This window comes from Mobula hypostoma, chromosome 24 (genome assembly GCF_963921235.1).
Source record: "Mobula hypostoma chromosome 24, sMobHyp1.1, whole genome shotgun sequence".
Taxonomy (NCBI): domain Eukaryota; kingdom Metazoa; phylum Chordata; class Chondrichthyes; order Myliobatiformes; family Myliobatidae; genus Mobula; species Mobula hypostoma.
In genome coordinates, this window is record NC_086120.1 from 37,374,293 (window position 1) to 37,388,986 (window position 14,694).

The 14,694-nt window shown below is 35.2% G+C and overlaps 1 protein-coding gene across 5 annotated transcripts in view; it reads right to left on the bottom strand.

Moving 5' to 3' along the window:
- Positions 1 to 2,157: 2,157 nt before the first annotated feature.
- LOC134337406 (mesoderm induction early response protein 2-like) overlaps positions 2,158 to 14,694 on the bottom strand; it is a 104,855-nt gene continuing 92,318 nt past the window's right edge. For all 5 annotated transcript variants that reach the window (XM_063032375.1, XM_063032372.1, XM_063032377.1 and 2 more), the window contains 2 exons: positions 13,905 to 14,035; positions 2,158 to 13,372 (listed from right to left, as the gene is read on the bottom strand). In XM_063032375.1, coding sequence (XP_062888445.1) covers positions 12,912 to 13,372; positions 13,905 to 14,035 — 592 coding nt within the window. In that variant the 3' untranslated portion in view covers positions 2,158 to 12,911. The remainder of the gene's footprint in view (positions 13,373 to 13,904; positions 14,036 to 14,694) is intronic.

Below are 14,694 nucleotides of genomic sequence, written 5' to 3' on the forward strand. Positions count from 1 at the left end.
CTTCTATTGGTATGAATATGCTCAACAGTACTACAATATTTCAGTGGCCTACAACTCCCATCAATATTTTCTGTCTCTTTCTGTTACTTAGCTCCATCCAAACTGATTTGGATTCTTGATTTTCTGAGGTTTGATTCTTTCTCACTTCCAGCTTTTTCTTGTTCCTTATTACCTTTCCTCTTATTTATTGCCTCTTCCTGATAAAGGTCAAATTTCCTTGGCCACTTACAACTCTATCATTTTAATGTTTATTAGCTCATACCCATTTATTTCTATTCACTCCATTCATCTACCTGGTTACAAACACAGCATGCATATAGATAACACACACAAAATGATGGAGGATCTCAGCAGGTCAGGCAGCATCTATGGAAATGAATAAACAGTCGACGTTTCCAGCCGAGACCCTGTAACATGGAAGCAGGTTCATGGGTTTGGTGAGTGAGACAGGAGACACTGATTACGAATAAGAACATTGATCATCAATTTACAAGTAGTGAAAGATTCCACCTAGCATCCAAGTTACACAAACTGCAAAACTAAATATTGAACAGATACTTCGCTAAGAGTGCACGTGGGCTCCCCTATATTTGCAACATAATTTACCAGTGGTTCTTCGGCACTCGCGCCCTGGGGATGAAAGAGACCGAGCCTCCCGCACGTGCTATTCTTATACCCGAGGTGCCTGTTAACAGGTCACTGGTGCCGTGGCACACAGGGTAACTGATGGGAAAGAGCAGCTACGTACTTGAAACGGTCCAATCGATGACCGGCACGGTAGGGGCGGCTTTCGACCGACAAGTAAACTAACCTGCCATAAGTTAGACCTTTCTTCAGATTTCTAGAATCTGCAGTCTTTCTCATGTTTATGCATAAAGTATTTTTTTTATTATTTAGAGATACAATACAGAATGAGCCACACCGTCCAACAACCACCCATTTAAACCTAGCCCAATGACCAATTAACCTGCTAACCAGTACGTCTTTGGCCTGTGGGAGGAAACCACAGCAGTTGAAGCCAAAAGGTCAAAGTCCCATCATAAACGAACTTTCAGTTTTGTCTCTTACCCAGTGTTCTCTGTTTCCAACTGGAGGCATGCCGTTATCTTGTAAGCTATTTACCTTCTTGACAGACTCTGGTAATCATTTATCCATTTTACTACTCCAGAGTGTTGCTTTGTCCTTTCTCATTTCCTCTCAACAACTGATCCTCCCCAATTCCTTTAGTTAGGTTAAAACCTTTTTAAAATCCAAGGTAACATGATTCACGAAGGCACTGCCTTACCAATGTTTCTGATGCTCAGTGTCTTCGGTGGGAGAATATTTAAGTTTTATTCTTTCCAGTTGTATGAGTTTTAGCTCCCACAAACTGCAATTTTTGAGTAGTTTTTATCAACTCCATTGGTGACCTGTATTGTTTGATTGAAGACTGTTGACTCCATATGTATGGTCACTGCGCATCTCATGAAAACACCTTGCAATTATACTGAGCTCTTAACGAAGAGGCCCAAGACACTGGTTTGTTGCTAAATAAAATGGGACTAAACCACATAACCAAGAACCACTTGAATTTTAAAAATAGGTTATATTTAAAGCTGCATTTTGCCCCATTGGGAGATGTCAATACATGCAGTATGATGATTGCACGGGTGCTCTCCCTTGCAATTCCATCAGCACCTCAGATCAATGTCATTTCAAGTACATTGTTGACATGCAAAGTACCACACAGAGGCATCTAATCATATAAAGACAAACATTAGCTTTATTTGTCACATGTACATCGAAACATACAGAAATGCCTCATTTGCATCATATTAAATCAACTGATTTGAAATAAGTCTCAGTTCTTCTTTGGCTAGTTTAAAGAGCTAGATTTCAAATGAGCTTAACAAGAATGTTTGGAGCTAAATAAATTATCATCACAAGTGGATTCAAGAAGGTAGTGAAGGATATTTATTAAAAGTGCTTTTAGAAATATAAATCTCAAGATGTCTGGGAAACTGGAACTGAACAACTTAGGGAGATTTTTAGGGCAGGACTGCTAGCCTAACATATTACAGGGGGGCACGGTAGTCATTCCCATCAGGATACTTAATATAAAAACGTCCAATTGGAAAGGATTAAGTGAAAGAAAATAAAATATAAATAACAGCTAGTCGGTCTACACCATACCAACAGCCTAATCCCATCAGCCACATTCCCACTATCGTCACTTCCCTGTACAACTGCAACTCCTTCTGTTACATGCCCATCAGTTGCACTTTCTTTTGTCTCTTACCAACACTGAAGAGTATGTTACAGAAGCTACTTAACCTTTCACGACACGGGAAGAAATAAAATCTGAAACCCATGGAATCACAAACAGAATGCGAAAATCCATATGGACATCTGCTGAGGACAGAATCAAACCAGAGTCCCAGGAGCTGTGAGGCAGTGCTGGCACACCACTTTGCTGCCCATTACATGCATAGAGGAAGAAGTATGAAGTTAAGTACTTGAGCAACAAGTTCTAGATAAGTGAAATGCAGTTTAATAAAGACTAATATTCCTGAGGTTGACTGCTTCAACGGTGTAGCATCAAACATTGCATTCATGTAGAAAAAAGATACACATATATTTCTTCCCAGTCAACTTCAATGCCTCAGTATTTTTTCCTGCAGGTGAGATAAGGAATGGAAAGAAGGAAGTCGCTGCAAGATTGTTATTCATCCAGTAAAACAAGCATGAAAAGTGACTTTATTTATCAAGGTTTTATTGTATTGTACAAAATGACAAACAAAAGTTTTCACACGAGACAAACAATACTAAACTGGTCACTCATTGAGAGGGAAGTCTGCATTACTTTTAACTTTTTTAACCAAATTCAGAGAAAACATCTGCAGTACATTAAGAATGGTTAATACAAGTATTCCCATTTATAATGAAACAAGATTGCTTTGGGGATATTTTAATTATTAAATCAGATTGGCTAGGCACAGTTAATTTCACAAGGAGTGTCAATTCAACACCTAGTATCTTAATACTCTACACTTCAAATACATTGCCAGTAGTTACACTTTTAGCCTTTTCAAAACTGTTTGTGAAACTTGGGATAGAGTCACAGTCCATGCACAACAGTCATACAAATACTTGAGCTAAATTAGCAACAAGCAATTTTGGTGAGACTGTCTGTACATAAACATTATGTTGTCACATGACATATCATCACTTGGCTGACAGGCACTGCAAACATATTTAGTTCAATTTCTGGAATTATAAAGTCTTTCAAGAGACTTCAGTGGGATAAAAAAAAAGTGTAGTGCAGCAGTTTTTTTTACTGAGGGGTAGGTAAGGTTTTCAGGTCACTTCTCATTATACCCTTTTATAGACTCCTAAAGGATGTTCTTTTAAAACCTCATTGCACATGACAGAAAATTAAGAGCAAAAAAAGTAACTAAGTCTTCAGAAGTTGGGAGATTTCATACAAAACTAGTGCCTATTAGTAATTGAAATAGCTTCTCACAATTGAAAACTAGTTAATACAAATTGTTTTTCTTTTCTTGAAAATTAAAAAGGGATTTTTAATCTCTCCCCAAGTATATCCAATCAGATCTTCAATACTTGTAACAAGCTTTCAGATTTCAAATAAAAATCCCATATTCAGTTTTATATCTTCATATTCCAGTGCAGCATGTAGTAAGCAAGGCCAGCATTGACTAAAAATACCACCACGATATTTTCAAAAATACATTATTCTATGTCGGTAAAAAAAATTCCCACAACTCAAAAGTGTTCAGATATCTTCACTGCCATTTTTTAAATTGGGTTGAACTATTAGAACATGTTGGTATTTTCCTTTAATCTATTCAAAACTTCAACACATAATCCCTTTTACAAGTGACCTTTATTCAAAAGGCACACTTCCAGTAAATGAACACTATATATGATGAATATAACACAAGAATGTTTTGAACATTCCCCTAAGCTCCTGCTTTCAGATGACATTTTTTTCTTCCCAATTTGTGAATTTAATTCAATATTTGTATCATTATGCTATAAATGAAAACAATATATTTATTCTAACTGTTGCAAGAGCACCAAACTTTTAATATTAGCTGCTTATGGAAATCAAAATGGTCTCTCACATAACTCAACACTGCAATTATTTTTATTATTAAAATCACTAACAGTTATTTATGGCCAGTGTACTCACATTGTATTTTCACGGAATGCCATTTCAGAAATGGGTGGACTGATAATCTTTCAAACCAACAGTTGCAAGATTATATTCAACATGAGGTAAAAATAAAGACTGTAAATAGTTGAAAGATACCTGCTTTCACCAGTGTATTGGATTTTCAATTCTTGGATTCAGAGTTCATTATAACTACAATATAGTACAGACCAAGACAGGTTAGGCCCGACAAATAGAATGACAAGGTTTTCTGTATTTGCATAAAGTTCTCAACATTTTAAAAGTTTCAGACTATTATGTTACACAGTAATCTTAAAATGCTGGACAAATTGGTAGTTGTGCAAATTTAAAGGCATTAGCTATTATTTTTTAAATAGTTCAAAGTATTTTTGGGACATCAAGCCAAGTCAATTTGAAACTGACCCCAAAAACTAATTTTTATTACACAAAAGGAAGTAATGCCGACTGGAATGTTTATAGCATTGCCTTTGTCTGAATTAAGAAAGGATTTTTTGTTTTTCTCTGGGATTAAATGTTTTGGAGGATTCTTAAAGGCTGGTTCATAATGTAATAACAATTTACATTGCAAACCAAATCTCTCATTTCAATTCAAAATCTGAAGTATTGTAAAACATCAAATCTGTAAAAGGCGATCGATAAGAAGAATGATATTATATCTGTCCACACAAAACAGAGGTGATACTGATAAAAACATGCTGACAACATATACAAATTTATCTCAAAGTATGTATGATGGGCAAATCATTCTCAATACAGTATAAAATACAATGCAATATAAAACAGATTTCTGGAAATCAGCCTGTGCAGATATGCAAAAGGTGAATAATCATGGAAGTTCTTTCATTGTCCGAATATAAAATCTACAGGCACACAAAGTTGTTAACCATTATCACCTTATAAAGTGTAGTGTAGACTTCTCCAGTTAAATGACCACAAAAATAAACATGTTTCACCATCTAGTGGTTACTTCCTACTTTGCAGCAGACTGCTTCTTTCAAACATCCAGGCATTTCAGGAAATCTACAACATACAAACTACAGAAGGTTTAACATTATTACAGCATCGTAGTCTTGTTATATTTACAAGGAAACATCAAAAATATTTTACCACTATTTTCTTCTTTACTACAGGAATTTCATATGCCATCTTGTTCTTTTAGTGCCAAGCTGTACGAGTCTGAGAGTAATGAGAGAAGTCTCATACAAGGAATGTTACAATTTACAGATGGGTATTGGCTATCCAATCACCAGATCGTTAATTTATCTGAAGTCACATATGTGTAACATGCATGAATGCAGTGTTAAAGATACATACAGACTTCCTCTGCTCAAGTTAACTTTAGAAAAGGCATCTTTCAATTGATTCGTGACAAACAACAATTGGCCTTATTTTCAGTACCAGTATAAAAAAAATTACTTATTCTATGTCAAAACATATTTAACCCTTTTGTATTATTTCTAAAACATGTTCTGGAGAATGCACACATCAATAATCATTTGCGATTTGCAATTTTGTTTTTGAAAATCATGAAAGAAAGCTTGAATTTGTAAAAAAATTGTTATCAAGGGTAAATATCAAATAATGAATGCAACTTTTTAAAACATGCATGCATGGTTTAAATGTCTTAGAATAAAAATACATGAGAAAAAGCCATGAAATATAATCAAAACATTGTAAATGCCCTTCATTCCTAGATAAGTTTCATTTGCCAACTGGAATTGTAAACATCACCCATGTGGTGATGTTTACAAATCTGAATCAGGACATGATGTGTTTAATCTGTGAGTTATGTCCTCACCAGATTTTGCACATTTCCATTTGATGGGTTTCAAAACTAGAAAGTATGACCACTTTTGACTTCCTCAACCACAGCACCTATGCAAATGGCTTGGTAGATCAATCAGTTGAGAACAAGGGATTTGAGTAACTTATTGTATCATATAACTTCTCCTTTGAAGGAGTCACATGTCATTTTTTAATTTATACTCTTAAATTCTTACTTTTGTGAATAATAGTTAAATGGTTTTATTTATGAACAGGCCCTTCTGGCCCAACAAGCCACACCACCCAGCAACCCACCTATTTAACCTTACCCTAATCATAGGATAATTTACTAACTGGAACATCTTTGAAATTTAGAAGGAAACTAGACCACACAAAGGAAACCCACACACTCATGGGATGGACATACAAACTCCTTACAGACGGTGTCAAAATTGAACTCCCAACCCTTAAACCCCAAGTTATAATTGTGTAGTGCTAAACTCCCGTGCTACCATGGGGGGTACACACATTTGTTAATATGCTTAATGATTACTGGACAAAGGAAATCAAAATCCAGTATGCATGCCAAAAGGTAGAGGGCATAAGTAGTTTCCATATCTGATCATTTTAAAACACATTTACACCAAAAATTGCACTTGGAACTATTCAATCAGCCTTGATCTTTGGTTCATTAACTACTCTGAAATGGACCAAGTGCAAAAGATTGACATCAGCGGCTGAAATTTAAAAGAAAAACACTAGGAAAAAATACATATGATTAAAAGGATGTGGAAGGATTGGCAAAACATCCAAATATAAGATTTCTGTAACCTCAAACAAACCATAAGATTAAGATTTTATACAGTTTGTGCCCACCTCGTAAAAACAGCTTGAACATTAGTAAGAGCTAGTAGAAGGATGCAAAGAAACAGGTTGGAACAGTAGCAGCAGCATGAGATTATTTTCTTCTAAAACTACAACTTAATAGTTTCAATGGCAACTAAACACTTTCCTTTAATTAGTACAACCAATGTAATTGTACTAACATAATGAAATCTAACACTTCATAATGTACAAAAATTTGCAAATGCATAATTTTTGTGTGTTCTTGATTAAAATACCCAAGAACAGTCAAAAAGCTGAGAAGAAAATATCAGTAACATCTTATTTTTTTGAAGCAAAACCCTAAGACTCTGGACCACAATTATGCATCCAAATTCCTTGTTCTCTCCATGGCTGATTAACATTGGTTGGAACCCCAAAATACAAAGGGTTTGGTGATTGCAGTTAAATAATTAAGTTGGTTTTCATAATGCCGATTACAACAGTATGCACATCCTTGTTTTTGTCTACCGAAATGACAAGCACTGCTTTCTCAATCCACCAGAATTCTAAATGATATTGGGTACACAGATTAGTAAACTTTAACCACTTTTCTGTCATTAAAACAATGTAGGTTTGAACAAGATGAACTTAGGCTGATGTTAAGTCTATTAAAAATTCATCAGGTCTGTCAACAGTTTCAATGCCATTCAGGTATGTATCTAAAAGATTGGAGAGATTAAAATACATGGCTGAAAATGTACAAATATACATATTTATCTTCCAAATCAGTCCATCAATGACAAAGAGTATCAAGTCATTATATATTAGAAATGCCTCACAGATTTTATGCAGTAACCATCTAAATATCCGGTTGTTGTTCCATTAGAAATTATCAATGCCACAGTATTATACATTGTAACTCAACATTCTTGTATGAAATTCTCACAAAAATACATTTGCTATTAGTTCAAAGTTATACTACACAATATGAATAGAATACCATTCTCTCTCATTATAATACATCATGGGATGGTGACTTATTGCTGCCTCTATCCATTGTACCTACAACTGTAGATTTTTTTTTAATGAAGCTTGTGGCACCAGTAAATAGCCATTATTGGTTTCAGAAATACAAAGTTGGCAAGGTTTGCAACAATTGATACAATCCATTTTATACCTTTACTATACTTTGTTTTTACTTGCCTGGCCAATTCCGAAGGCAGTTTTTACCCAATGGCACTCAAATGCACACATTTTTTTCCCCATTTATACCCGCCATTCAAGTCCAGCTCTTCAATTGGCTGACTGGAATTGACCAATGTGAAGTACAGTAAGTCGTCCTCAATGTTAACCAGATTTATTGATTTAATTACCTATTACTGTGCTACAATGATAGAGCTTTGAACTTACCTGCAAAAAAAACCTTGGAGCTAGGGTAGATTGAGGTAAAGATGTTTACCCCTACACTTTCCACCCCCTCCTCCTGGGAAAATTCTTGAATAAACTGCAAATGTTTTGCCCATTTTGCAAGAAGATTTCCTTTTCCCCCTCAAAAAAGTCTAAATTTATTTTTGGAGACAGACTCTTTGTTTGATACTGCATTACTCGGTTAACTGATGCACAGGGGAAACTTGTGGCACAAACAAAAAATAAAAGGAAGAAAACCAGAATGGCAAATAAAGATTTTAAGAAATGTACACAGAATGCATGATAAATTATATGGTAAAATACAGTACATAAAACAGCTAGCATAATACGATGAATGAACAAGGATAGCCAGGCCCAACATGACTGAGTTGAGGAACGTTTAATGTGATCATTGTCTTTGGAGCCATATAATTGTTAACAACTTGAAAGCAAGTCTATGAACACAAACAGTAAAGAAGGTAACACAATTGGAACAATGCTTCACACTAATCTAATCATAAAGCAAACTCAAGAGTATAAAAATCATGCCTGTCCATCCAGTAGTTCTAAACATGAAACTAAAGGCTGAACAGTTTTGAATACCAGTTGTCCTTTCTGCTTGATGAAACTCACCAATCTCTGACAGCAAGAAACATTACATTCATAGAAAAGCACCAAAAGGAAGTCTGTTTCAGTGGGTTGTTTTTAAAAAAATGAAATTCCACATTTCAACTACAACAAAAAGCAGGAAAAGTGCAAAAATTGTGAAAGTAAAATTATCCCAACGAGTTTATCAGTGTACTTTTACAAATGGTCTGTTACTGAAGTACACAAGGAACTCAGATGTTCTAACTTAATTATAGCTTTTGCTTCACAAAAATATGAGAGATCAGATCAGTTGATAAGTTTAAGTTTATTAAGGAGGGCATTAATCCAATAATAGCAATGGTGAAAGAGATATTTAAAAATCAGGCTGTAGGAAAGCTTTATTTTTATAATTTGACAGTTGATGGTGCACATTGGTAGCAAATAGACCCGCAGTTTAGACAATTTTTAGGCTCATCTAAAAAAATTCTGTTTCCTAGAAAGTGCAAAGATTTGGACAAATGCTAAAACGTAAAACTGCTCCACTGCTCACAATATTCCCTCATTTTCATTTTCATTTCATTTTAACAGAGGTCATTCTCATTTATGTAGAAACAGTGCAAATTTGAACTTATTGGAATAATTTGAAGTTGACATTTTCAACTGTTGCTTGTGGCTTGTACAAAACCTCAGCACAATTTTGTAGAAATTTAACCTTGATTTCCAGTGCCACACAGCTGCAAATACATTTATCGCTAGAGTACTCCTCTCTATAACGTCAGGCAGTGGGAATTATATGATTCTCTCACAACACTAATACTCAAGGATGATTTTATCTCTTTTAGCATTCCAGTTAAAATACATTTCCCAAAATAGTGGCCAAACATGACATATAAAGCTGTGAGAAAATTTAGGATTCTAACTGTTTCAGATACTATTTCTAATCATTGGGTGATTTTTTTTTCACTACGGAGGATCCTTTTACAGATTTTCCTAATGTAGATGCAGAACTTTGGTTAGTTGACTTTGCTCCAAGAAATCAAGAACCTTATTCCAGTAGACATGATATGGTAACATTACTAGGGGAATGCAAAGTTTTTAGATACATTTGGTAACTCATTCATACTAAATATCTAATATTAATTTCTCCACATCAAGAAACTGAACAAATTCCTCTTTCCCGGTTCAATCTTATCAGATTATTTTTTTAAAATATTGTGCCCAGAGCCATAAAAGGCATAATGCATAATTTACAGATAGGAATAACTATCCTGCATGTATTGTGCATTATCTGCAAGGAACAGAATTAACAAAAGTAATATTATTGTAGGAAAAGTTTTGCAAAGTACTTTGGCATAGACATGATAGAGTTTCATACACTAAGCCCCTCTCACTATTAGGCAAGGATATAAATTAGTAAATGATTTATGTAAGGAACTAACATTGAAAAGCTACTGTCAGACAGCAATTTGCAGGATACCGTATATTTTTATATTTCAAAATCTGAATTTTAACTAACGGTTGTGTTCTGAAGAGGGTAGCAATTCAACTAAAAATTGCTTTACAAATAACAGACTGTCACCTTCTAGATTTAAGTTACAATATAAAACTTAAATACTTGGCATTTTAGACAAATGAAAATACCACCTTCGTATTTGCTTGGGGAAATAATATAAATATTTCAGAATGTGGCTCTTGTAAAGCTAGATCTAATTGAATTACCAGTTTATCTACCTGTATCATTTTGCCAGCCAGTGATGACATGACAATTTGTGTTAATGATACTGGCAGATGGTTAAATAATGGCAGGGACACTAGGAAAACTCACCTATTCTTGGAATAGTTTTAAGAAACCCTTCACATAAAAGAGGACAAATGGAAACTTGTTTTAATGTTTCACCAGAAAGACAACACCTCAAGCAAAGTAGTATGCCCTCAATGCCCAACAATTCTCTTATAATTACGCGCTTAAGCCCTAAAATTTGAGCTTGAATGGTGTTCCAGAGCTCAGAGAACTACCACTGAGCCAAGATGACATCAATACAAAAGAAGATTGATTAATATGTGCAAACTGAAGAGGCACTTTTCACACAGAGCTCCAAAAGAATCATCACTAAAGTCACCAGGAAGTCAGTTGACAATAAAAAAATACTACAGACTATTCATTCAAACAAAATAATCAAACTTAACACCTTAATGAAAAGGTATTGTAAAGCATATATTTTAAGAAAAGTCACAGAAAAAGGGAAAACTTTTGAGTAAGATATCTAAAGTAAACATCAAGAGAATTGGAAATTGCGCTCTTCTCAACTTGACTGTTGAATGGGCTTATTAACTACAAGTAATTGTTATTTGTCTGCCAATGTAACTTTTATAATCTAAAAATACTGAGTAGCAAGCAATGTCATATTAACACTGAAGAGGTCCTTTCACATCAATTAGGGCTTTAGGATGAGCTCAGAACAACTTAGAAATTGCACAGCACCTGACATAGTATGGGGAAAGGAGGGTAAAATGATCTGATAACCACTAAGATTTTCAGTGCCATTTATAAATAAAAATACAGCACAAATGGCTTCAAATGTATACAATTTGTGCTTTAGTCTTTATTAGTTCAATAGAGACAGTTACCAAACCAGTTTCCCTAACACATGGGGATTGCTTTTTATTGCAGTGTAACAATGTATGAGAAATTTAATGTTTGAGTGCATAGACCTTTTCAGTGCAAGACTGTTAAAGTGTTGCCTTATAAAATATGCAGAAAGATTATTATTATTGCAACACCTGTCTACTCAATGTTGCACTGTCTCAATTAAGGTGCAACTCAATGGCAGCATACAACGTTCTTCTCACTTTGTGTTCTACAAAGGACATTGCAGTTTTATGATTTAAAATGTTTTGGCTGTATTTTTTGGAGAAGGATTTCAATCACAATGCATGCCAGGTTGATCATCATCATTTCCCAATGTGGATAAATGCAATGTACTGACAGCTTGTCTTTCAGATATGCAAAATCAAGATGTGCTTCCAACTAAAATCACTTCTAAAATAAAGGCAGTTCTAAATGCTTAACTTAATGGCCAGTTTACAGGCCAGCAGCAAGGTGGCGATTGCATTCCAATTGGACCATAGCATGAAAATCTAGGAAAATACACTGGTTGCTTTTTAAGAGACTTAGCAGCTATCCAACAGGAATTGCACTTTTATTTGATGGGTTGAGGATAGGGTGGGGCAGTTGCTCATCTCACCTGCGAATTTGAAGAAAAGAACAGATTTCTACAGCCCTCACTTCATTAAGAACAAATTATATCTGGTCCATGCAATACCCTTTATTAACACTAGATGTACAGCAAAGTATTACCACAAACCATCACCTAGTGACATAAAGTCCACACAGCAATTGGCTCACAGTTTGGTATAAGGAATCCCTGGGATCCACCTTAATCAATCCCTAGTACTATTCTGGTTGTAGTGAATGACCAGAATATTAGGTGCCCTCTCAGACACCCAGATCACTGTTCTGTATCAGCCTAGAATAGTTCAAGATTGGCTCATTAGATCAAAAGGGAGATAGTTAAACAATTGATATGGAATGGGGTTTCCTCCAATCAATCAGCTCACATTTTCCCAAACCAAAGGAACAGCTATTTATGTCCTTTACCAGATGGTTTGGTTAAATAATGTACTACTAGAAATCAGTCACACACAAAATGCACACATCTTTATCTAAAAAGAACACTGATTAATTTCTTGAGATGTAGGAAATGACTAAAGTTAGACTTTAAACACCATGCACAATAATAAAAATGTTTATGACCAGAATAACTGCCATGAATGAGATTTGTTGGTGATAACGTTATGAATCCAATTTCACTGACAAGATGAATACAAAAACTTAACAGATGAAAAAGATTTTGTTCTGTAAAAATGTGGGGGAAGTCTCCTTCATGTGACATCCAAAAGTTTAGATCCCATTCATGTACCTGGGCCCAAAAAATAAATGGTTCCATCCTCTTGAGAAACAAATATGTACTGTAAATAAATAGAAGACATCACTGATGTCATGCCAAAAAATAGTTTTCCAGTAACTTTTAAAGTAAAATATAAATAAAATAATCTGCAAGACGTCTAGCTCTCACTGAGATAAAGATTCCGACTGAATAGTTGCGGAGTGGTGCAATGTATGAGCACTGAGCAAACTGTTCACATCTCCAACATCAATACTTCCAAAATTCGTCACAGCAACAGACATTTTTGCTTGAGCAATATGTGAAGCGTGATTTTCAAAATCCACATTGCTGGGATTGTCAGGCAGCCCATCATTAAATGACTTAGGCAATGAGAAATCCATCTTCAATTTTTTTGTGGACATCTCCAATGCTGGTCTGTCCAGAATGACTTGATCCAGTTCCAGCTGGAAAAATCCAGGTTCAGCTTGCCCTAAAGGAACAGCATCACAGTCGTGTGTGGGTGCAACTCTTGCTTGGTCACAGATAGGATCCGGTGAACAATTCATTTCAGGTCGGTTCACTGCAGGACTGAGGTACTCAAACATCTGACTGTTAGCACTCGTGTCAAGTTCAACATCTTGCTGTTCTGTAAGAAAAAATGTATGCATGAGGGAGGGAATAAGAATATTAAAACAGAATAATTTGTACTAATGTACACTTGATATCTATAGCAAATTAAGATTACAGACTGATAAATATTGTAATTAGCCATGGGGTGAAAACAAGACAATAGGGATCTAAATCCAGGATCCCTCAGATACTTGAAGAACAAAGGAATGTAGAACTATGAGGTCTAGCCAAAGTTCTGGCAAGAATACTTTAACCGCCATACTATATCTCAGAAAATCAACTTTAAAATACAAGAGGTTTCACTGGATTAAACCACCAGTCCAAGTGACACTAATCAGGATTCTGCACATGGACATCATTCATAGATTATATTCCGCAGGAGTTCTAAGATGAAGTTTCAACCATGACATTTCAACCTGAATTAAACATTTAACAATAGACACCATTCCCAGTCAACGAATGTAATTTTATTCTGAAGCAGTCTGAAATTTTATCTTGATAAATTACTTTATTAGAAATTCAAAAAAATACTGTTGAGGGAGGATTACCTGAGTTATGAAGCACAATAGACTCCTGCTCAGAATCCAGTCTGCTGGTAGTAGAGGAAATGGGTGGAGAGCTTGGTGCGTGGCTGCAACTTTCACCCTCCATACCATCCAAGTCCTGATCCATATAATCTCTTTCAAGAGGGAAAATTGCAAGGAGGGAAATGAGAACCAATTTAAATGCAGAAAATTAATGTGGATAAATAAAGCAAAATAATTCAAGCTCTCCACATTTCAATATAATAATCAGAATTCCTGTTTTGAACTTGAATTTGAAAATCCCCAATGTTGAGTACATACACAAACTAAACAAGCTCGATTGTGATCCTCTTTGCCTCCATATCCTCTGAGTGCTTATTACATTTGCCAAAAAAAAAAATCACCTGCTGTCAGCTATTTTGTCAGGTTAGAATTCTGGAGGGGAAAGGAACCTTGAAGATATGGTGCAAAAAGAAAAATATTCTGATAATTCATTAGGGTTGAGCACAGTTGTCACACTATGCAACGGAACCCAGGGCACTTCTATAGATTATCTGTGATCAGTGTACATCTCCCTGCTACAGTGAGACTTCATTATAGCTGATTGTAATCGCTTACATGATTAATACTGTTACTATTTAGATTTGGGTTATGTTTATTTTCTACATTGGGCATTTTAAACAAGGGCATTTTCACCTCGCTACATTAGGCAGTTAGAATCTGTACCTGTTGTAGTTATCACTTTGAGTGTGTGAGCGTGAATGACTGTGTGTGTAAGCGTGCATGTGTGTGTCAGAGAGTGTGTGCGCGTGTT